Consider the following 25,745-nt stretch of genomic DNA (forward strand, 5'->3'; position numbering starts at 1 on the left):
GGCATTAAATTCTATTTTCTTTGTGCTAAACTCTCAGCTCTCTGACAAACAACATCCACACAGAGGAAAATACTTTTTGGGAAAAATATTTATTGAAAATTAGTCTCTAGGGGCTTCTAAAAAGCAATTGCTCTGTGCCACCAACTATATCAGACCAATGCTGGGGGAAGCTGAATGATGAAAAAGGAATTTCAGATCTTTGGAACCTACCAAGAGACTGAAATCTCCACGGCACATAATATTACATTTGTTGGATTTCTTGTCTCCACTTCTGCTTTTTTTCCTGATGTGGGACAAAACCCATCACTGGCCTCAGGATGACCAAATAAATTGGTTTTTTTGGCATCGTAAAATGGCATGTGCTTTCTAGGCACCACCAGGGTGGACATATAGTGGAAAGTGTCAGATGGGCTGTTGGCATGCTTGGTTGAAGAGACCACCTGTCTCCTGTGGGTAGAGTTGTTTTGGAAGAATTCTCTTACTTGAAAGTTCTTTGTTGATTTGGCTAAATATGAATTTGTCAAACAGAAATCTTACTGTTTACTGGAGTGAGATGGTGTTCAGAGAGTCAGAAAGGAGGACCAAGAGACCCTTGTCTTAAATGCATTTATCATGTGTCCAGTGCACGCTGGAACGAGCTTTAGGTATAAATCCCTGGAATCAGTAGTTTCTTGGGAGTTAGTGTCCAGGGACAACCTTATGCCATTATTCTCCCATTGCTCTCTTCAGAAATCTGTCAGACCTGGAGTGATTGGGTGGCTACCAGGTGAGTTTGCAGGAGACAAAACACATAAGAGATAATTATTAATAATATTTTCATGACAAGTATAGAGAATTTATGGAGAATTTGAGTTGCCCTGATAAAAGCTTGAGGATTAATATACCTTTTTAAAGTATTATTTTTTTCTCTTAAAAGAAGAGAAAGTGAAGGAATTTTATTCTTGGCAAATTTTGGGGCCAGCAGCTCTCACCTTTCTCAGAGAAAGGACCGTGTTTGCTGCCCAGTGCCTCCCTTTGCTCAAGCAGGAGGCACAGCCTGTGTCTCTGTGTATTCAATCTTACTCAGACAGTGTAAATATGTAGGCAAGGATGGACATCATATACTGTGTGGCAATCATGAACTCACTTATCATGAGTGATGCTGTCAATAGTCTCCTCTGACTGAAATTTGTCTCAGTACCACTGTCAGATCAACTCATGCCCACTGGGTATGTTAAGCAATGCAAACCAGGGAATTATTATGCTTCCTGTGTAGGTGGGATGTTGAAATAAAACAGCCTCAATCCATTTGTCTTCACTTTGAATCCCTTTGCAGGGTAAATTGGGCTGTGGTAGTTCAAGGTGCCCTTTCTGTCAATGACAACACATCAGCATTTTCAGATGCAGTGCAACCCACTCAAGGATGTGGTTCTCTATCTACAGGTACCAATTTCTTTCCCCTGTGCACACCTAGTGCATGAGTCTGATAGATTTAAAATTAGGAGCCTCAGTTTCTTGTCTAAAGCTTTAGGTGATGAGCCCAAATCAAAATGATGCAGTTCTTCAGAGATTGTTGCAGATACAGGAATTAAACTTTAATATCCTCACATCCCTGTGATGGTGTAATTTATAGCCTATTCTGCTTCAGCACTCAGTGTAATGCTCAGTCTCCCTGAAAAGTATGAAAAAATAATAGAAAGACATAAAAATCAAGTTTATGTCTTGGAATACTATCTGGGCTCTTTGGATGGGAAAGGCAAGGCGGCCGAGGATGCCATAAAAATGGACATGTACAAGGAAAGTGTTATAATTAGCAACAAAGTACTATCACCCCACTGTCTGAGTTAACTTCCCCTCTGCACTCGATCAGAGTATTAGCGAGCATCTCAAATCTCTCTGCTGATGGTCAAGCTGGAATTCACAACATTTTAATACAGCCCATGTTTGGAGAGTTTAGCAAAGAAAGAATTGTTAATGAGTAATCCTTGTCCATTAGGGCACTGAGCCAATAAACCCAAGCTTTGATTCATTGTGTTATCACTGCAGGCTTCTGCTAAACATGAAAGAAAAACAAAACAAAAATGTTCCTATGTGAGAATCATTAGGATACTGAACTGAGTTCAGAACTGTCTTACATTCTGCCATCTGCAGTCTTCCAGAAAAGAACAGTAAGTAATAATTCCTAAAACTGATAGCTTCTTGCTGTTGTGTAGCATAAAAGTAATTTTATCACCTGAATTATTTAGTGGATGTTAATGGATTTTTTGATCAGAACAAAAGAATTAAAGTGAAGAATAATTTAAGAAGTCATTTAATCCACAAAACTGTCTCAACAGTAGGAATTCCCTTTGGGAAAAATGATAAGGTGAAAAATACGGTCATGTTGAAATTTGTCTTTAGAAGCTGGCTCCTGTGTGTCACTGGAACAGAAGGTGTAAGTTTGATATTGAGACTTTCTTGCAACACCAGTATCTAGTCAATTTTGTGCATTATCTTTGAAATTTTTTTTCTCATTTTAGAAACAGGAAATATTTTCAATGTGATTAATGGGAGAACAGAGAAAAATCCAGAGAGGGAAAATGATATTTGTTTCATACATTTTTTTCTTTGACAGTTCTGTGTACATATTTCAAGTGCATCTTCCAAAGTTGAAGATTTTAGAACATATTTCACATAACTAGGAAAAGTAAAAGGGGGTTTCAAATTTCAAGTGATTACTATTTGAATCCATTGCTAGTTTCTAAGAAAATGTAATTCTACTCTGAGTGTTTCTGCTACTCATTTATCTTCAGAAAACTGTAACTGTGGCGGAACACATTTCGCTTCTGTTATTTTTATTGGTATTACTTGTGTTATAGAGAACCTAAAGATTGGGAATTATATTGGAACTGCACTAGTCTAAATGGCAGTCCAAAAACAAGTTAGAAGTGGAGGGCTTGCAGGTTTTTCAAGTCAGACATGAAAAAGATGCTGGAGAAAGCAAGAAACACAAATGGTGTCTAGGAGGTAATCCCAGGCAGAGTCAGAAGCTGGCCCCACTCTTTGAAGTCACTTACCTGCTTACAGAAATGTCATTGATACTTCTCACAGAGTTTTTAGTTCTACTTGGGACTCAGATAACTGCCTTTACTTCAGAATTAAGAAGTAGGAATATTCTATTTTTTTTTCTGTGTCCTGTGTCTCTCTTCCCTGCTCTGATTTTAAACTCCATATTAAGAAATGTAACAGAAAATTTCAAATAAGCACAGTAACACTTGTCCTGACTTTGCTTCTCAAACTTGCTTGTATGGTTGCTCACATTTTGCATCAGTTGCTGTGTAGTTGCCTGTAGTGCTGTGCTTGCCAAAATGACCTGAGAGCAGCAGGCTGGAAATAGAGAGCATGAATCTTCCTAATGCTTTCAGGTCCCTTTGATACACTTTAAAACAAACAGGTAAGCAAATAAAATAGCTTCTCAAATAACTGAGGCACTGCATTAAATATTCTTCAGAAAGGCTATGAGGCCACATCAAAAGCCTGTGAATGAGATGGGAATCTGTATTCCCATTGATGTTAACAATGTTTGGATTGGGCCATAGATTAATGATGTTACTGAAATTTCTCTTTGAGCAATAGGCAGTCAGATGTGTGAAGAATATGAAAATATTATGGGACAGATGGAAGGAAATGTACTTCACTAATATTCGTGAAAGATTTTGCATGTGCTTTGATTTATCTTCCTTTGCTGAGTGATTGAAATAGATTCAACCATTCTTCTGAAGGTAAACCACAATTAGAGCTGTCATGGAGCTTTTCTGATGATCAAATATATTTTTGACATTTACTTAAAAGTGTGGGGCCGTGATGCTTTCGTTTTCAATGAAGTCAGTTGATTTAATAATTATTTCAGTAAGAGACCTGGCTTTGCTGACACAGAAGCCAGGGAAATCTTTACTATTGACCATAGCAAGGTCAGGGTAGTGCACAGATAAGAGCCTACAATAAATCTGAAATCTAGAGTTCAATTGTCTATACATATATATTTGTATACCTCAATGAACATGTATCCTATAAGAAACCTGAATAAATATGTATATACAACCATACAGTGGAAAAACAAGCCCCATATAAAATAATACACATATAAATTTTCTTAGTTAAACATAGAACATGTAAACACACAGTGATTGTTCTGAAGTATGTTAAAGGTTACATGTAATGAAGTTTTATGCAACTCTGAGCTATTAACATGCAGTTGAAGGCAATAACCTCAAGCAGTTGGGCACATATTTTACTTTATACAAACTGATCTCTGTTTTCCTTTGCTGTATATTTTGGCCCATGAAATAATCTCCAAAGGTAGAGTAGTAGATTGGTTTATTTTAAAAGTTAACAAAAATTATTTGGAAAAAAGAAGCTTTCTAATTTATCACATGCTTTTTCTTTTCTCTTGAAGGACTCTGATTTTGGAGAGCAGTATTATTTTCCTGTGCTTCTATTGCCTTTATTTCAGCTTTTACATGTCAGATGCTCTTTGTTTTTGTTGTTACACCTCAGAATGGAGTATCAGTCCAATATAGTGACCTACATTATTTCCCAGAACTGAACAATATATGGAGTAAGTGTAGCTTCAATGCCCTGTACTGTGCACTTGGTGTAGGTCTTAGAGCTGGAAATCAGCACCTGCTCCTTTTAAATACATATGAAATTATTTATATGGATAAATTTAATGTAGGCTAGACAGCTCACAGCAGGCTGGACTCAGGAGAAAATCAAAGCCAAAGATCAATCAGTATTTAATGAAGAATTTGGTGTTCAGTGAAATCTCCAGCACCAAAGTTAGATGCATTGGAAAATCTATTTCTGGTCTTTTTTATGGTGATCTTGTGGCTTGCAGAAACCCCAAGAAGATAGGAGTAATCTCTTCCATGAGATCTAGTAAATGGTCAGCATCAGCTGGATATATTAAAGAAAATGAACTATTAAAATGGTGGGAGTTGAAAAATCATCATGAACATTTGGCTTGACCTGAATCCATCCAGACAAAGATATGTGTGGCATGAGGCATAGAGTTACAAAACCTGTAATATCCTACAATAGTGCAGATTATTACAAATATGTCCTCAATATTCTTACTATCAACAAGGCAGTATTAATAACATGAAGGTTGGGTCTTTTTGTGTGTGTATGCAAAGAATAATAGGTTTTAAGGCATCCATCTTGAGGTTAAAGAGGGGCATTATACAATGACATATTAAAAAAATGGAATATCCTCCAAAAAAAAAAGAAATAAGTTTACAGACATATCAAAGAGAAAAAACACAGACAATTTATAAGCATTTAGAAACATAGCTTGCCAGCTTTCTTCTTCTTTTGCAGCACAAACTAGCAGGATGTAGAATATAAAACTTACCAGCTAAGAATCTATGCATTGAAAGTCTGAGGATATACTGGCAGTAAATACTTTTAAATACATGTCCTCTTGGGACTGTATTTAAAGTATTTTGATACAGCATCCAGCATTCCCTAAGAAGATAAATTCTAGGCTCAGTATTAACACACAGAAATTCACAATCCCAGTGCTGGTGTCAGGTGTTGCAATGTTAGGCCCACAAACAGGGGCTGATGAGGAGACATGAGAAGTATGAGTGGCAGTGGTGGAGCAGTCTTCATGTCTGTCTGTAAGGAGAGCTCTTCCTGCAAGGAACTCTAAGGGCTGCACTCCCATGGGCTGTTCTTAATATCTTAAGGAAGATATTAAAAGGCTGGGACATGAGGAGAGGGCACTGATGGTCCCTCTTCTCTGGTCTTCAACAAGAAAATCCAGAAAATATTCATTAGCCCTCTGAATATACCTCGTTTTGATGTTTTTCTTGCTGGCCATTATAACAGTCCTGACTGTGTCACTGCCTTCTCCCATCACAGAACACTTCTAATGGGCTGTAAGAGGAATCCCATCCCAAGGGTTTGTCATGGGTATTTCATGAGAAATCTGTCTGTCAAGAATTTTAAGACCTTAGAGCCATGTGAGTAGCCCCACATCTTGATTTCAGCAGATAACTTCTCTGGAAAATGAGGCAGCAAGGCAATAAAATGGTTGGAAGTAAACGTGGATCTAGTGGGGTGGTTGGGCTGGTTGCCAAACCCCATCCAAGATACATAGAGTTTTTCTGCTGTTGCAAAACTATGTTTCTGTGCTAGATTTGAGACTCTGTGTTTATATGTGATTTGCCACAAGAACCCTATCTGGTCTGTGATAAGTAGCTTTTGACATTTCTAAGTAAACTGTTTAAATTATCCGTGGGCAGACATTTAAAATGCATCTGTCTAATTAGAGGGCCTCTGTTTATGTTAAAAAAGAACTTAATGAGTCCTTACAGACAAATCTGAATATAATTACAGAGTGTGCTTGTCACTCTCACAAGCTGCTTCCCAGCCTGCTCAGCACTGGGTTGCCCGGCAGCGTTCACGTTTGTCAGATGATTTCATTTCTCCTCAAGAAACATGCTGGGCCCTCACTGGGAAGCAGACTGGGCTAGAACTCTCAAATGCCTTCAGTGAGTGGAAATGCAGTCCCAGGGACAGTCCCACAGTAATAAAACCAAACACAGAATTAAGACTGTAAAACAAAAAATAGATTGCTGGCAAGTTTATGCAGCATCTTCTTGGTGCCTGTATAAGCTCTTGAGATATCTACTGGTTGGAGCTCTGCATTCTCCTGTTGGTCCTGCCCCAATGCAATCTGGAGATGGCCCAGTCCACCCAGGTGAGCTGGGCAGGGGAGCCCCTTGCACACCTGTCCCAGCCTCCCCAGGGAGAGTTGTGTGGCTGCTGGAGACCAGCAAGAGCACATGAGCGAGCCTGGTTATCAGAGCAAGGCTTGGCTTTCTGTCTTTGTCACCATCTATCATCTATCTATTCAGTAATTACTGAAGACGAGATAAAGAGCTGGTCCCTAGAAATTAAATTCAACTTTCCTGTCCGTGTTCTTCTGATCTAACCATAAACTTACACTTTTTCAGTAAGTGCAAGCAATGAAATGATGAAAGGGTGGTGAAAAATAATGCAGACAATTGGTATTGCATGGTAGGGGGGCTGGGCAGCATGCCCCCAGGAGGTCAGGCCAGTGCTTCACTCTGAATATTTGAATAAACTTGGGCATGAACCGCTGTTAATTTAAAATGACCAGAAAGAGGGCGAATAAAATATGCCACAGCAAGGAAAAAACAAACAGGCTGGATGTAGCATTTTATTTAAAGGCTGAATTAGGTTTTGTAATTTCAAGACAATGTTTGTTACAGCAAATATTGAAACAACCTCCTATATTCTGATTTACACTAGGTACACAAAAGTTAGTTATCCTACATTCTGATTTACACTAGGTACACAAAAGTTAGTTATCTTGTTTTAAATATTCTTTTTGTTTCATATATTTCAGGGTCTCTTTCAACCTGAAACCTGAAACCTTAATTAATCAGCATATTCCTCCTGAACTGAAGAATAAATGGGATCTGAAATGAATCTAATAGGACATCATCAGCTAGCCACTGCTGATGGATTTCCTCTTGCTGAAGGTCCTCATTTGTTTGGTAAGTCACCAAATTGGTTGAAATAGCAAGCTGTCCTATGCTCAGAAACCCAGGAGAAAATTGACTGAAATTTCAAGTCAAGGATATTAGGCTGAAATGCGCCAACCTTCTTGAACCTTCAATACCTATGAGAGGAATAACAAACAATAGATCTGTGTGTGAATGCAATCCTGCACATTATTGCTCTCATCACTGCTCACAGCAGAACCTGTAGGTTTTTTTTTGTGACACTCTTCTAATACTGGAGATCATTTGGCAAAAACAGACCTTTGTATGGAGGCTGGATGATACCTTCATGTGAGTCACTTAAATCAAGCTAAGCAGATATATTTCCAGTTAATCTGTAACAAAATTATAGTGCAATGTATTTGCATTCCATATTATGCAAATTTATGAAAGTCATTTCACCTAAATTCAAATTTCTGTCTTATTAAGACCATTAAAAACTTATCCTATTAACTTCAGTGCACAAGAAAATTTATAAAACAGGCTGGAAGATTCTCCTTGCTGCAGTTTCACTGAAATTTTCAAAGCTAAGCATGAGTTTGTTAATGAGTGAAAAATTCTTGATCAATATTTTACAAGCATGGGTAAGCTCTTTTCTGATATATGTACTGCTAAGAAAAAAAAAAAAAAGATAAATTTTTTAGCCTTTCATTTGACAAGAGAGTGGGTCCTTCATTGAGTAAGTTATGATACATTGAGGGCCTCACACACAGGACAGACACCCACAAAATGCTACAACACTTCAGAAGTTTACAGTCTAAATAGAACCAGAATTCTGCCTTTTTGAGTGCTGGAAAAACAGAATCCATTCCAGTTTCATCTGTCTGAAACAAGAGTAATGCCTGGGGCCTGGAAGGAAGGACTCTGGCACCCAGAGCCACTCCAGCTGCAGAGCTCCTAGAAGTCAGGACCATGTCTACAAGTCAGACCACTTGCAGTGTGCTGGCTCCATATAATTAAACCAAAACATTATCACTCATGGGAAGCAGAACCCACTCCATTATTGTGCATTACTGGTTTTTATCCCTCTTTATTTTGGGGTTTGGTTAGAGAAATGTTTTGGAGTTGTTGAAAAAAAATATATGGTAACAGCTAAACAGCTCCTTTGCTGCCTCTTAATTCCAATGTCAGGCCATGATATACAGAGAGGAGAATGATGTTCAAATCTAGGGTGCCAAATTTTGTATCCAGTCATCTTTCAAAACTCCTGCATACCCGAACTACTTCAGATTTTTGTCAAGAAATTTCCCCCCAATATCTACTTTTTCATTAATTATTTCATTAATTAAGGACTAGTGATAAGGTTGCTTGAAAATATAAGGAAGAATGTTAATGTAGGATACTTTCCCTCCACTGGGTAATCTTACAAATTGTGAAGCTTTCAGAAGAGGCATTGTGTCTCTCATTAAAGGTGTTCAGAGCTTAGCACAATGGAGATTTAATTCAAACTGACATTTCTGTAACAGAAAGAAATAACGCATTAAGGAGTTGAATCAGAGGTCCTATTAGGAAGAAAACTTAACACTCCTGCTGTGTTTCATTTAAGCTGACTTTTGTTTTGTGGGGTATCACTCTAATATGGTGTCTTTTTTGCTTTTATAGCTGGAAAAAAAGCCTATCAGAAATAATATGCAACTGAGTGCTCAGAGAAAGTTACTCATTGTGAAAATATGACTCCCTCTCTGCAAAATACTTGCAGGAAATGGCTTTGCCTCTCAATTCTTTATCTTTGTAAATTATTTGCAATTTTTGACATTCCATTTTGGCAGGAAGTGACTTGTGAACTCCAGAAAACAGGAAGAAAGCTTTTCTTTTAGACGGTCCTTATAATGCATGTTTCTTTTAGGTTTTCTCATGCATTTCAGCTCAAAAGTTAAAAATTGCTGACTTACAGAAGTTACCCTTTATACAAACCAGTCTCCTTTATTCAAAGATGCAGACTCACATTCCGTAAAAAAACCTTGGAAATACATTTTGTTTTCACTATGCTTTATTCAGTCTACTGGGAGAGTATTCTTAGACATTCAGAAGCAAATCTAATTGCTTCTCCAAACATTAGCTCCAGGTTCAGGTATTTCAAAAAGAAATGTTGTAAATTCTGAGCTGCTTGTGCTTTGAGCCTCATGGTAATTCCAGGGCACTTCTACATCCTGAGCCTCAAGACTTCTAGATGCAGCAGGTTTCAGAACAAAAGGTTGTCTACCTTTCAGTAGATGAAAACTCTATGCTGCCTTTTCAGAGTATATGTCCAAGATAAAGTATGTTTTTGAAGTCTGTGTGTTTTAATCATAGTTTTTCACTTCTGCAGTTATGAGTCCCCGGGAAAAGGGCCTCAAAATGCAAATGAGGAAGGATCTTTAACCTAGTTAAAGTCAGGGTCCTTCCCTTCCACTGTGTCTTCCTGCAAAACTGCTTTTCTTTTTCTAACTCTCTACTCAGTTGATTCAGAAAGGTTATATATTTGTGTGGCACCTGAAATATATACAGTATGTGACTCCAACTCTCATTTCTATGATAAGTAAGTAGCTAGCTCCATTCTATTTTCTGTGAAAGCACCTCATATGGAAGTTGCTAGTATGCAAGATACTAAGTGTAAAACTTCAGATATCAGAAACTGAATTATTTCTAAGAACCTGAAAAGAAAATAAAATTCTTAGTTTGAATGAAGGCCTATTTCAAGTATTTTCAAGTATTTCAGGTATTTTTGGTGGCCTGAAAATGTTTTCTTGTAATGTGACACTAAAATATAACAAGACAAGAAATGCCAGCCTCACTACATCCCTAGCTGTGAAAGAAGGTTCTGGGAGGAATGAACACTTAAAAGCTGTATGGGAAAAGATGAGGAACAATAAGAAAAAAAATTACATGTAACAAAGAGGGGGAAAGACCAATATATCTAAACTTTTTTTAATGAAAGAACAACAAATATCATTGAAAATTGTTGTAGATACAGAACAGTGCCTAAAAGTAGCTTAAAAGACTGACTCCTTTTATGTAATTTTTTTCTGCTTTTTTTCTTGGTTTGGTTTGGTTTGATTTGCGGTTATTTGGGGGTTTTTAGCTGTTGTTTTGTTGGGGGATTTTGGTTTATTTTGTGGGGTTTTTTGGTTTTGTTTTTTCTTTGGTGGTTTGTTTGGTTGGTTGGTTTTTTTGTTTTGTTTAGTCTTTTCTCTGTGTGTATTTTTAAAATAAATAATAGTGATGAAAAAGTTGTTAGGGTCAAGTGTCGAAACTGATTAAACAGCTTCAAGATTATAAGATATGTTAAATAACTTCTTGTCTTTGGCACCACCTGGCAGTTGATGGAACATCTGGCTTCATCCCTGCAGAGCAGATAATTAGGTTCATAACTGACCCCCAAATCAAAAAGAAACAAACCAGCACAAATTAAAACAGAAAACATTGGATGCATAATAATTATTAAGAGAGCCAAACCAAACAGAGTGGCAATGTGATAAAAAATTTAATGAGAAGGACAGATTGGATGTGGCTTTCAGCAACCTGCTTATGAGGAAGGTGTCCCTTCTTATTTCAGGGTTTGGAACTAGATGATCTTTAAGGTCCTTTCCAGCCCAAACCATTCTGTCTTGTCATATAGATGTGTTCAGTATGGTCTGAGCACTTTGGTCTTTTTTTGAGAATGCAATATTTCTCCACTTAAAAAACCTGCTTCCTGTGACACTGGAGTGGTTAATCTATTGCGCAGAACCACCTGACCTTACCAAATATTCATTGATACAAAGTTGGTTGTAACTAAACCACAATAGGTACAAAAATACAATGGCTAGGCTACTTGGAGGCATCCCCTCAAACTGGTAGCCAAATTTTATCCAGGTAAATCCACACTGGGAGCAGACATTGTTTCCGGCATCTACAAGCAAGTTGCTCGTAATGAAGTTAATTAGTAAACTATACAACCTCTGGTCTGTGTCACTCCTTTCGAATCTTAAAGAAAGTTCTCACAGTGAACAGGACACAGACAAAGCAGAATTAAGGAGTTTTATGTACATGTAGACTTTAGGAGGTAAAAAAAGGAAAAAGAGAGAGAAAGAAGGACTGTGGCACCTTAAGGAGAGTATTTTTCGTCAAGAAATGGTCAGACTGAACACAGCCTGAGGTAGGATATTGCCATATTCTCCCTTGGATATTTTTGTTATCTATTCTTGCACTCCTCCTTGAAATTGTAGGATGCTAGTAGGCTTTTTACACCAAGTGATCTTTAAAAGATACGCAAATGATTTGTTTGGAATTAAACCAGGATTTTGATAATGGCTATGCCATGGTTTCCGAATTACCAAATTCTGGACATTGTTATTCTATTACATTCCTTCATGAATAATGAAGGAGAGCCAGGGGTTCATATTTTAAACCTGCTTAGAATTTAGTTCTCTTTGTTAAAATTTATACTGGTGGAACAATAGCTTTTACATTAAAATGTGATCTTGTAAGTTCTGTAATATTCTTCATAAAATTGCATTTAGCTTGCACTAAATCTCAGTATCGTTCTGCAAACTGAAAAGAGTTTCTTTATTCCTGCAAGGAATATTTCTACTAGTCAAATATATTTTGAAGGTTCTTGTGAAGTGTTCTGTGTAAAATTTAAAGTAACAAAAGTAGAACTCTCTAATAAATTTCAGTTGAAAGTAGAAAATATTTGTAAAACAGTGATCACACACATGTGAAGGTTTCACTTTGCTTTTAGTAAGCTTTCAATATTTTTGTAAAAGGTATTTATTGAAAAACACTTATTTACAAAATATAAGATTTGCAAATAGAAAAAATATGCAGATGTAATTAACTTAACATTTGTGTGTGCTTAAATAGTCTTTCCCTAAAAATCTGAAAGGTATCCTTCCAAAAGGAAAAAGAGATAAATGGTTCAAAAAATTTAGGACCACAAATTTAAGACATAAACAAAATGTTGGTGTAGTCCAATGAGCTCATTTCTAATTTCACTTTCACTGCTGTTACTACTGCAACTGCAATGATTTTACTGGGCTGCTCATGCTTTAGTTGCATGAGACCAGTCCATCTCAGACCTCTATTAATAGAGATATCTGGAGAAAAGCTTATGTACGTTCCGCTTGGTAAGATAAGATTACTTTTCTTTTGTGATAAGAAATTATTTAGTCCAGACTCTCACGTGCAGGTCTACACGTACATCATGTTCAGGTCTACTTAAAACAAACCAAACCAAAACCAAACAAAGAACCCTCAAAACTTCAAGCTAAACTTCAAACTTTTCGGCTATGTAGGGAAAACCTACGTAGTTGCAAGCTAATGATCTTCAAAAATCATACTGGTCTTTGAGCACTTCCCAGAGTTTAAGCTGTGAGTTTGTTTTACATAGAACAATAACAGGTTCTCTCCGTCTCTCTCAAACCTGTCTGGTTTTCCTTTTCCCTTCCATTGCTCTGAGCATGGACTCAGTTCAGCTAAATTGTTTAACGCTGTGTCTGATGGAAGGAAAAAGGAAGTGATATGGGCTGTTTGGCTTTTTTTCCTTTATTTAACTTAATTAAGACTCTTTTTTTTTGTTTGTTTGGGGTTTTTTGTGGGTTTTTTTGTTTCCTTTGGAAGCAGGGTACAGTTAATGATTGGGAAGATTTTTCTAAACATACTTGTAGCCCAAATGGCTCTACAGTTGTTTAAATAAACCCCCAGTATTGTCTCAGGATGTGCTGCAGTCCTTTAGTAGCTCTGAATTTTTTAAAAAGCGCTGATATTTTTTTCTGTGGAAGGAATGTTGCCTGCTCTTCTTGCTCTTTCAGAGGCCCAAGCAGTTCAAGAGGCTACTATACAGCTTTTGTGGAGTTTCCTGTGTATGGCAGGAAGCTAAAAATCAAGAGTTTCTTCCTTTTCATTTTGGTATTGTTCCACTTTCTTTTAGCAAACTCAACTAATTACCAACGAGCAAATGAAAATTTAGGTTTGCACAGTGAACAGATTCCTTTCTAAACAGAGACTGAATGATTGTGTACCCCACAATTAACCCCATATGTGTACCTGAAGTACCTTGTCCAGTCCTCATGAGCAGCAGTCTCAACAAGTGGCAAATACAGCTAAAATACCACTCATTAAACCTATACTGGACAAATCTTTGCTGTCCTCACCCTTCACTTGTTTTGTCACCACTGTGGCTGGCAGGTATTGGTGACACCTTGCATCTGATGCATGAAGCTGTAATGTCACTTCCAGGCTCTTCACAGAGTCCCCAGATGCCCTCTGTGTGTCTATAAACGTGTTTAAGTGGCATAACCTTGGGTTTGGGGAGTGCCTTCTGCTCTCTGCTTCTGCCACTGTAGCCCTTGGTGCCCTGGCCTCTTCCAGAGCAATGAAATGCAGCCATAATTAAACTAATTGCTGGTAATAAAGGGCGCCGTTTTTCTCATTTGGTTTTGTGTCACATTATTCCAGACATACATCTCACTGCTTATTCTGGAGCTGGGACCTCAACACTTGTAATTGGCAAAGATGTGCTGTGGGCAATAATAGACCACACAAACCCAAAACTCTTGCATGGCTTCTGCAGCATGATAAAACAGGAAGGGCAGAAAGCTGCAGAGCAGAAGCATGAGACCTTGAAAGTGAAAAAGCCAGTGTAATTAAAAGGTCAATTTCTGGCACTAACTGGAGTGAGACAAAGCAGAGGGAAGGATCCCCCACTATAGATTTTAATTATTTTTGTCATTACAGATGTTCCCTCTTCTTAACTGTTGGCATTTCTTCATTGTTTTTGATTCCTCACAAAAGAAGGATACTTGTCCATGACCAATTTTATGTCAGCAAAAATGTTTTTAGAGTTCTTCTGAAGTACTGTTAAGTGATGGTCACCAATGAGCATTAATCTATGATTTCCTTGTAAATACTTCTGCTGATTCAAATGAAACTGGACTGATCATCTTCCTGGAAATATGCCCTCTTTTTCTCAGACTCTCTTCTTGGAACTATTGAAGAAATTGAGTCAGAGTTTTCACAAAACCACAAGATGTGGCTCTCTTCAACAGAAAATAAGAAATAGTTTGCAAATAACTTTTAAGTTCATCTTTTGAGTTGTTTGATGTGGACTTGATTTTACCTACACAATGCAGGGACTGCTAGATTTTGTTGTGCTTGGAGTACAGAAGAGAAATGAGGGTTCAGTTGTCTGCAATTTAAAATATGCTATTTAATGAGCAAGGCTAAGGTAACCTCCAGATACCGTGTTGATCCTGACAGGAAAGGTTGCCACTCCTTGTGCCACTGCCAGGTCTGTGGCTGGCTCAGAGGTGACTAATGCTGTCTTACAGAGCTGTTTCCTATGAGAGCCTCCCAGCTGCACTGAATGGCACAGGGGCTGGGGAACAGGCTACAGAGGCTGGCTGGCCACTGGAGGCTGGATGGGGACAAAGTTGCATTTCATCACTTACATTAGGAATATCTTTCTTGCTCTTTCCTGGTAACCTCACCTTCCTATTTCAGGTTCTTCTTGAAGGTTTATTTCATGCTTACAGTCATCTAATTAAGCCTCACTTTTGTCATTTTTCCCTAGTGCAGTTTTGTCTGTCATGATGTATTCATTCAGAATTAATACAAACTAACAAGATATTTGAATCTTGATTTAGCTTTCACCAATACCATGGGGTTTTTGCCATTTGTTTGGATTTCTTCCATTCTGCTTTCAGACCTAATTTGAGTTGCTAACTTCTCTGGGGTGTGGTTGCTCTTTCTTATAAACTGAACAATTATACAATTACCTGCACGATATTTTTCAAGATTTTTTTATGTAGCTGCCAGTGCTGGACATTTCCACCAATTATAAAGGAGTGTCTGAGAATGAATAAATTAAATTTAAAACTTCTTGCAATGCATTTGTGTAGCAAGTCTGAGCTTAGATAATGCAATCTTTGTGTTTGTGCCTGGTTTTTGAGATACATGTCTGAAAGTGGAAACTTCTCTGATAACTACAAGTTCGTGGCAGTAATAGAAATTGGTTTTGCATTATTATTTTCCAGGTGTCCTTTCAGAATCAATGAGTTCTCCAGTGCAAGAGGCAGACGTGTCACCTTATGCGCAGTACAACAATGTGCCATTTCCCCAAGTTCAGCCTCAGATCTCATCGCCACCTTATTACTCCAACCTAGGCTTCTACCCTCCGCAGCATGAGGAATGGTACTCCCCTGGGATGTATGAACTCAGGAGGTTGCCCTCAGAGACCTTTTTCACAAGGGAGACAGAGATAATGGATATCCCTGCAGCCAAAAAGCCCAGACTGGGTCACTCCACAGGAAGAATGAAGGGAGAAGAGCTCTGTGTGGTCTGTGGTGACAAAGCCTCTGGGTATCACTATAATGCCCTTACCTGCGAAGGATGCAAAGGTAGGATGAAATCAGTTCAGCTAATAACAGCAGCTTTTCAGGATTTGTTGTTTTTGTTGGTCTGTGGTTTTTTTTTTTTTTCCTTTTCTTGTTAATTTCATCCAAATCATTAAACATATTAGAGATTTGCATTTGGATCCTGTGTACCCTATTCTGTATTTCCCCGAAGGCAGACTGGCAGTGTCTTCTCCCACTGCCCTGGGGTTGTACAGCATCACAGGCCAACCTATGGCTCTTGGGCGCCATTAGCTTTTGGTGAGCTGCAGGACAGCTTTCTGTGGACACTGGCAGCCTGGCTCTGTGCTCTGTTGAAGCTGCTCATGCTGTTCTCTGCCTGTGGAAGGAACATACCCAGGAAGGCCCCTGGGAGATGAGCACGAGGCTGCCCTAGAAAATAGCTAAAACCAGCCCAAGTAGTGTGCATTGAAGGGAAGTAAAAGGTGTCAGCCCCCACCTGCAGGCTGTTGCCAGGGACTCTCTTTCCCCCAGCTCCCAAAGGATATGATGGGTGTCTTCAGGTTTGTGAAATTAAAGGATATCTAGTTCTATAATTTCTTCTAAGGGTAGCCCTATCTCTAGGGAGGGAGCTTCTTCAGGAAGAAGGTTGTATCTGTAAGACAAATATCTTTCTTCTTAGAAGAATATTATTCACATATTATTATCAGGATAAATGTGATGTAGAAAAATATTGCTGATTTTCTACATAAAAACATGATTGCCAGATATTTTAGCAGAGAGGGACAAGAGGTTATGTCAACTATCATACCTGAAGAGATACAATATACCTGTGAGAGGGCTGAGATATATTGTGGACAGAAAAATAGTGCCCCATTTTTTCATCCTGTTCTGTGAATAAATATTTCATTAACATTTCTGTTTTATGATAAAGACTAGAGCATGGTCACTGCCAAATTCCTAAAATATCTTAATGTGGAATTCACTGTTATAGAGAGTGGACCTGGACCTAATGTGGGGCTTTTGCTTTATTTATCACAAAATAATTTGTGAGGAAAAAAAAGACCACAAGAGTCAAACACTGGAAACATGAATACAGTCAAGGCTCATGCAGTTTATTTCAATAATTCCAATAAATATGAGATTCATTTCTTTCTGCTGTCTGAGTGAATAGTCTCCAAGTCAAAGACTGTGAATTAACTCATATTAATGCTGTCATTATAAACGAGGTTAAACTCAGTTTTCATGCGATGATTCCAAGTAATGATACTTTAATTCTGTTAGTAAGCTGTTATTCCTCTTTATTAACTGCAGTATTTAATGTGCGAGAAACTTTTCAAAGGCTTGAAATTACTTTAAAATTCATATAGAATGTTTCTAGAAGAGAGTTTAAAGCTATCAGGTAAATATTCAGACTAAAGCCCATGATGAAAGGAAAAGTGCATCCACTTCCCTACTGATTCAGTTTGAATCACTCTATGTAACCATAATTTTACTGCTTTATTGGGATAATCTAGTTTATGTTTTTGTTCTGTTTCATGACTGCAACATCAATTACAAAGAATAGTACCCTTTATCAAACATAGTAAAAGTTGGATTACTTAAAGATAATGGATTCTGTTTCTACAATAAATTTTAAAGGTGACTAAAGTACCAGCTGATTCAGTAAAGAGATGTGCTGAGGACAGTAATTCTGTATGGCAAGGCAAAGCAGATACTATGTTTTCTAGATCTCTTGATCCTGCTTGTTATCTGTGGAGTTTTTCACATGGGTATACATTACCTTCAAAACACGGAGACCAAAATTAGGCTCGGCTCTTCAGTTGTGCTCTTATCAGTGCAGTATAATAACTCCCTCATGTGTTTCTGTCTTGAACTTAAGTATGAGATTATCCCTTCTTTTTGCAACAAGACTGCTAATTCATGCTCAATGTGTGTCCAAAATAATATGCAGGTCCCTTTCTGCAGGACTTGTTCTCACCTTGCAGCACCTCTGCTCCATTGATGCAGTGGATATTCTTATTCAAGGGAAGAAGCTTTGCACATATTTTTATGGGATCCAATCCTCTATGATGAATATGTTAATTTTTTTTTTATTATTGTTTCTTTCGTGGTAATGTATTCAGCAACACTTTCCATTCTCTTTGGTTTTCTTTCTTGGGCAGACAGAACAATATTAGGATCTTATCTATTGTCCTCATGAGAATATTCATCTGAAGATATTGGCAGGAGTATATATTGATATATAGATATTTCTTAATGCATTATAATTAATTAAAAATATGTATGAATACTATTTCATTAGTATTTTACATTATATTTACAGCACAAGGAGCAATACACTGTGTTTATACTTTTTACTGTGGAGACCATTTCTGAAAGGGTCTTTGCAGACTGACATCAAAGACATTCTGGTACAGCCTCAGCCTGGATAGTTACACTGGGTTTTAAGGGCCATTGCTAGGTGTTACAGAACAAGTGTGACATAATGTTGTGCTTGTTTAATTAAGCCACAGAATCAGTTCTGCTGAAACAAAAAGTGCCCATCTTCGAGATCCCTTTCAACCCCAGCCATTCTATGACTCTGTGAAAAGCTAGCCACTCATCCCCTCCATGCAGGTCTGCAGTAGTTTTTTGCAGTATTCAAACCACTCCTGTGCTGCTTGATGTTTCTCACACCAGACTAGAATTCTTCTTGCAAAAAAGGTCCCTCTTTAATCTTCTCCTCACACTCACACCCACCATGGGGGCATGGGGCAAAGGAGTGCCAGAAGATGTCTTGATGGTCTGACAGAACAGAGCAGGTGCTTTGTTAGCAACTGTGAATTTCAAAAACTCTTAAATTTAAAACCCATCAGGATGCCAAACAGAGATATTTCCAAAGCTTTCATCTAATCTTTTCACAGCTGCCCTCCTTCAACTTTCATAATTTCCATGAGAAAAAAATCAGCATCAGTAACACTGGAGCAGCTCTACCATAATAAATCATACTCATGACTATCTGAGAACAAAGCAAATTCAACATTTCCAGCCAACATGAGCTTTTTGCAATTTGGCGAGATAGATGAAAATTAGACTGTGCCAGAAAAACCTTCAGCTTTTAGGGTTACTAACCATTTATTAGTTTAACATATGTTGTTTCAGACTTACCTTTAAATTTTAGTAAAACTCCTCCTGTTATAAAAAGTCACATTTCCAGCAGTGTAAGTTCATTTTGAATTAGTATAGTTCATTTTGAATTTGAATAATATATACAGAAATTTCATTCATATCAAAAGCTAATTTCAAAATTAGTTATGAAGAAGTTTGTTCAAAAATACAAAGATTCAAGAGTCACTTCACAGAAAACTGAAGAAAAAATAGGGTTGAAACTAGTGTTTGCCAAAAAGAAAAAAATTATTTTGCTTTTCATTTCAGATAATTTCACTTTTTCATAAACTTTGTTTTCAAGAGAAAGCATTTGACTACTTGAATATTGTTGTTTCCTAGCTTTTGCATCCATGTTTTTGCCTTTCTTTTTCTTGTACACCTTTAAAAAATTATTTATCCATTTTCTCTTTCTTCCATCATGAAAAAGTAAATGCACACCTTGTGAATAGGTTGAGCGATAAAGTCATCAATCAGTCTTAGAATGTTATAAATATTTGTGCAGAGCTTTTCAGTGTTTACTACAAATTAATGTATCATAAATGATATTATTTTAAATTTACAAATAAAATAATAAATGATATAAAGCAGATGCAGTTGCCTTTAACTGACAGTGAGAACTTGCAGTTTAAATCCAGGCTTTTTTTTTTTCTTCCCTGACCAGTAAATGGTAATGTATTAAAACCATGTGAGTGATGAATAAAAATAATGCCTGGGGCTTCTGGAGGCTCTAAGTAATCTGCATTTCAAAAGAGACTGATGCCAGTCAGCTGTATTTGTTTGAAGAGCAGCCAATAAAACAGACAGCATGCAAGAGATTTCAGGCAGGAATTACTGAAGATTCTTAGAAATGCCAGATTTTTTGTGACCAGGTAGTGGAATTGTTTTACTGGTTGCTACACAGTGGTGCTTGGAAGAGATTAAGCAACTATAAAACCATGGGGCAAATTCGCGAAATTGTCATCTGACAATGCACAATTCTTCAAACACACAGACAATTCTTTAGATTCACAACTGAATGTGCTCTATGATTTGATTATGGGAGACTGGCTCTTATCTCGTCCCTCTTTTAATGCATTAGATCATCAGGTTGGAAAACAATAGTTTTATTGTGCCAGGCAGTGGTGATAAGAAAGAAAAAGCTTTTTGAATAGCTCTGGTTAATATAAATGTACACAGAGCTCTAGTTTGAAGTACAGTATAAATCAGTGATGTGGCAGCAGAAGCTCCCAGGAGTTTATTTCAGAAACCTGCCCTCACATGGGGAGGAAAACTGATTCCCACTGTAGCTGATGCTAAATAGTCTCTGCCGTGTGAAGGACAATGTAAGAAGATTACAATGGCACAGTGACTGATACTAAAAATTTAGGAAACATTGACAGCAAAGATTCTGTTGCTTTGTGATGACCCTTATTTAATCACATTTAGTATCTTGAGTACCCCATGTTTTGCCCACAGTGCTGCTCTCACAGATGGGCAGGAGCCAAATAGGAGATTTGGACTGACTTAGGAAGGGTCCTCTCAATTTTTTTGTATCAGTTGCTGTTTGCAGCTATTACTGTACAATTTTTGAGGGAATCCTGTGACAATACCAGTAGAACTGCCTGTGCAGGTGAAATTAGGTGACTACTTAACTCATCAAGTGGACAATACTTGGTGAATAAGGCTGGAATATGTTGTAAACAGGGGTGGAGGCCACATGTACAATAGGCAGATACAGTGCAGCTTCTTTATTAAACCTGGGGGTGGGTGAGCAGACCAGTGTGTGGAGCTTCTGTTGCTCCCAGGAGCTGGGGGAAGGGTGAAGAATTACTCATCTCTCTTTCTGCACATTCTGTGCATTCTGCACATTCTCCACCTCAAGAGACTTAACAGACTCACATTTTTTTTCACTGGCTATTTGTATGATATCACCGTATGGCTCTAGTGCTGGTGCTCAGCCTGCTACTGGCAGGTTTCAGATTTGGGTCTGAATTTTCCCAAAATTCAAAACTACAGGACTTTACTTTGGACTAATGTCTAGTGTTTGGGCTCACTTTTTAAATTATATGGCTTGGATACTGTTGTCAGTGTTTGAGCTCATTTTTAAAATTATATGGCTTGGATACTGTTGTCAGTACAAGTATCAAGATTTTAGTCATCCAGGCACTGAAAGAAATTGATGATCAGGCAGAACATGTGTCATTTGAAAAATCCAGTGAGATGGAGGTGAACTTCACCTTGATGACTTGTTTCTGAGTGCTTTATTTCATCTATGTCACTGCTGTTTTGTGCAGGATTCTTCAGAAGAAGCATCACAAAAAATGCAGTATACAAGTGTAAAAATGGAGGCAACTGCGAGATGGACATGTACATGAGGAGAAAATGCCAGGAGTGCCGTCTAAGGAAGTGCAAGCAGATGGGCATGTTGGCTGAATGTATGTATACAGGTATTTGCATCATCCAGTCAGAGTGTGCACTAAATACTGGATTTGCTTGAGCAGTCTGGTTTTGACAATGAAGTTACAAAAGACGTTATTTGGCAGGTGGAAGGTGTATGAAAGAAGATGCTGTGCCTGTGCAGCAAACCCTGTTGAAAGACAAATGCACTTTTAAGCAATGGGATTTAACTGGTGGTCAGGGATATAAGGGCATAAGAGCCGAGCAAATGGTGAAGGAAGGCCAGTCGTGCACTGGATGACAGCTATTAGTCTGCTTGAGTGAGAAGGAGCAGGGGAAGTGGGTCTGTGGGAGACTCCCCAGGAGTCAGGGTTTGCAGTGTTGTAGAAGCCAGAGCAGGAAAGTCCTGGCGCTTTTTTTCCTACTCTTTCTGGGGCTCCCCCCATCAAGTTCTTGCTGGGCAAGTCCAAGTTCTGGCACATACACAATGCCATTTTCAAGAAAAGAGCAGGAGTGTTGCAGCAGGAAGTTTCTGTGGACTTGCCAGATGTATGTTCCCAGACCTCACCCAGCAATCAGGCAAAGCTGGGTATGGGCTGGCCCTTTTTTATAGTCTCATTAGCTTTTCTCATGGTGCTATAGATTTTCCTGCCTTGCATATGGGCACATAGGTAGAACTCATATACACATAGGTCTCCAGAAATGAACCCAATGGATTTTAATAATGTTGCATAGTAAAACAAATGTTCTATTCAGACTGACAGTTTATAAACTTTATTGAGCTTCAAACTGGATAACTTAGAACAATGGGGATATTGAAGTACAACTCTGAACATGTTTAAAGCTCCTCTTTGAGTTATTGCACTATTTTTTAAGCCTACTCCTGAAAACACTCTGTAAACATCTGCTCTTTTGCCTTCCATGAATAGGACTACAATTTATTCTTCTTGATGGCTCCAGTCATTTTAGTATACACGTATGTGTGAAATCAATTTAGGTTCATACAGGAAATTAATCTACTTGGAGTTTTTAATATACTTCTATCCTTCAATCTGATCAGAAGATGCTATAGTAACTGTTGGTTATATGAGAAACAATAAGCTCCATCAATATTTCGAAGGTGTTGCCAGCATAATGTAATTAATCTTTCATTCTGCAAATTGAACAGGCTGCAAAGATCCTGAGATAAGACATATTCTTGTGCAATACATAAATATATAAGTAGACCCCACTTTAATGGAAGAACTCAATGCGCCCTGCATTGTCAGAGGAAAATAGTTCCCCTGTGGAGCTCACCCCTGACCCATTGCTTCAAAATTTTGAGGATTCAAAATAGCTTGAGTCACTCAATGCAGCAAAAACCCAACTGAAAAAAAAACCAGGTCAGTGTAAATAATACTGACTGGGACCACATGAAACTTTTATGCTGGGCTATCATTTTCACAAGCTGGCATACAGGAAATAAAAGCCAGTGGGTGCTGCTGCCATTTGACTCTCTCTCTGCAATGGAAACACGGGGTATCTTGTGTTGCTCATGATTTAACCATAAGTGTGCTCTAATGCACTGCAATGAGGATGTTTGGCAAGGCACAATTTAATGGCTTTAAAGTAGGAGTGTGTAGTATAATTGCTTTTAGTTCAAGGCAATCTAGGACAGTAAAACATGAAACTTCTAGTAGTGTAGGGCATTTATTTGAAAAAATATGACTAGGAAATAAAAGGTTACCTTGAACTTTGTTTCACTTACTCATTGTAATTGCAAGCTCTGTGGATTCTTTTTTCCCTCTGAACAAGGAGCTAAAGTATTATAAATATTTATGGCACAGCTACTCAACAATCTTTCTTCTGCCCTTTTTGTGAAAACTACAGACAGACCAAAATTACTACCCCTCAATTTCAGTCATTTGCTGTCATTTGGATCTAAACTACAAGTTTCTTGGGTGAAATGTCTATCTAGGGAAGACCCAGGTTCTGACACTCTTCTTGGAATTTAATACCCATTAAAATTTAGCTATCTCTGAGCTAAAAAGTGATGTCCCGTCTCACACACAAGTTTTTCAGATTACTGAAATGGAGCCAGAATAAGGTAATATTTAGGTAATACTTAGTAGCAAGAAGCATGTGAAAAATCTTAATACTTAAGGCAAATGTAAAGCAAATTTTCCCTCGGAAGGCAATAGACCAGATCGTAAGCTGGTGGAAAACAGCACAAGCCCATTAACAGCACCAAGGATGCACTGAATAATTTAGAAAAAGAAATCTGTGGTGCTTTGTGGCACCACAAATTACATGGCTCAATACCAATTATTATCTCTGTCATTCCTATTCCCTCCTTTCAAGGTATTCTTTGCAGGTCTTATTTTAATCATGTAAATTTCCTCTTCTCTCAGCAGTTCAGGTAGGTCATTTTATATAGGGCTTAAACAGGAAATTAAAAACATTCACAACGAGATTCACTGGTTTCATGGTATCTTCCTCCACATCATATACTCACTGAATGAGCCTCTTTTCCTGCTCTGCATTTTTAAAGGTGAAGAATGGGAAGAATACTTGAGAGAAAAAAGAAAGAAAAGAAAGAAAGAAAGAAAGAAAGAAAGAAAGAAAGAAAGAAAGAAAGAAAGAAAGAAAGAAAGAAAGAAAGAAAAAGGTCCTGTGCTTAAAATAAATAGGCTTATTTTTAGATGAATACTTAGGTGTTTACTTTTTCATTTGTGATTTCTGACTGTCTTCCACAGACTGTGTAGGGTACCTATTGCTCCCTTCTTTTGTTAGAACAAGAAAATTGGTAGTTTTTAGGACATCCAAACAAGGATACTTCCTGGTTCAAAGTACTGAAATGTAGTCTAGAACAAAAAAAAAAACCAAAAAAAAACCAAAACCAAAAAAAAAAAAAAAAAAAAAAAAAAAAAAAAAAAACCACCCCAAAAAAGACCCAAAAACAAAGCAAAAACAAAAAGAAAAAACCAAACCCCCCCCCCCCTTCCAAAAAAAAAACCCAAAAAAGACCCAAAAACAAAGCAAAAACAAAAGAAAAAACCAAACCCCCCCCCCCCTTCCAAAAAAAAAACCCAAAAAAGACCCAAAAACAAAGCAAAAACAAAAGAAAAAACCAAACCCCCCCCCCCCTTCCAAAAAAAAAACCCAAAAAAGACCCAAAAACAAAGCAAAAACAAAAAGAAAAAACCAAACCCCACCCCCCCTTCCAAAAAAAAGACCCAAAAAAAACCTGAAGAAAAAATCCCATACCACAAATTCAAAAATCCTTTTTTTGCAAGTGAAACTATAATAAAATCAGGGCTTTATGCACTCCTCTAATACAATGAAAAGCAAAATAACAAGACCAGCTGGGTTACTTCTTAAATACATTTTAAAGGTAGTCTGAGTTACTTCTGAGTTTATGTTTGTTTTCAGCTGTTGGTCTACCTGTGTAGTGAGGCAGTAAAGGCTAAAGCCCAGGAATCCTCTCTTCAGTGTGGCCTTTCTTTCCAAAGAAAGAAAGGTCTGTTCTGCACAACAGACCTAATATTGCTTATGGATTATTGAAAATATCCAATGCCCTTCATGTAAGAACAGCTGCACCTCCATCACTGTTTTGGATCAGAGCAAAACAGCATTATTTCGATGACAGTCTTCCAGTTGTTCCTATTTATTGCACTTTGGTTCAGGTCTTGGAGCACAGGAAAAGCTTTTCTCTTCTATAAAACTGAACCAAAGGCACAATCCAGTATACTCTCATCACTAATGGGCTTTTTGCCTGTAAGAATCAGGCCTGGTCCAAAGCAAGACCCCTGACATGCTCGGTGTGTGGATTCTGGGTCAGCAGAACGAGCTGTTTTGCTCTGCAGATAAGCTCCATGTGGGGTAGACTACTCACAGCGTGTGCCTAGCTTGTCTCAGTAGACTCACACCCAAAGATAATGACAAGTTCAGGAGATGATCTGCACAGGTAAGAGGGTTCTTGGTGTAAAGTGCATTCATAGGCATGTCTAAGTACCTCTTCAGTGCCTCAGGCATATATAAATCCAATTGCTTTGTGTTGCATTATGTGTCCTAGGTCTCTTAACAGAGATACAGTGCAAGTCAAAAAGGTTACGGAAAAATGTGAAGCAGCCCCCAGATCAGACAGTCAGTGAAGATAACGAAGGCCATGATGTGAAACAAGTAACTTCCACAACTAAAATATATAGGGTAAGAGAATTCTTGTAATAGTTCCTCACTGGTCATGTGATTTTTGTTAAATTCATCTAGTACAGTGAATAAAGAGTATTGAAAACCCTCTGGAGCTACCTGTGTTGATTAAAACTTTATCTTCCACTAAGTCAAGGAAATACCTTGAGTGTAGATGTAGTTCTTA

At 37.8% G+C, this 25,745-nt stretch overlaps 1 protein-coding gene across 1 annotated transcript in view; it reads left to right on the forward strand.

Moving 5' to 3' along the window:
• NR1H4 (nuclear receptor subfamily 1 group H member 4) overlaps nt 1-25,745 on the forward strand; it is a 55,266-nt gene that overhangs the window by 16,263 nt on the left and 13,258 nt on the right. Inside the window, exons 2-5 of the mRNA XM_041409786.1 lie at nt 7,397-7,547; nt 15,548-15,910; nt 21,289-21,429; nt 25,446-25,579. Coding sequence (XP_041265720.1) covers nt 7,463-7,547; nt 15,548-15,910; nt 21,289-21,429; nt 25,446-25,579 — 723 coding nt within the window. The 5' untranslated portion in view covers nt 7,397-7,462. The remainder of the gene's footprint in view (nt 1-7,396; nt 7,548-15,547; nt 15,911-21,288; nt 21,430-25,445; nt 25,580-25,745) is intronic.

Source organism: Onychostruthus taczanowskii, unplaced genomic scaffold (assembly GCF_017590055.1).
Source record: "Onychostruthus taczanowskii isolate IOZ18803 unplaced genomic scaffold, ASM1759005v1 scaffold31, whole genome shotgun sequence".
In the NCBI taxonomy this organism is placed as follows: Eukaryota; Metazoa; Chordata; class Aves; order Passeriformes; family Passeridae; genus Onychostruthus; species Onychostruthus taczanowskii.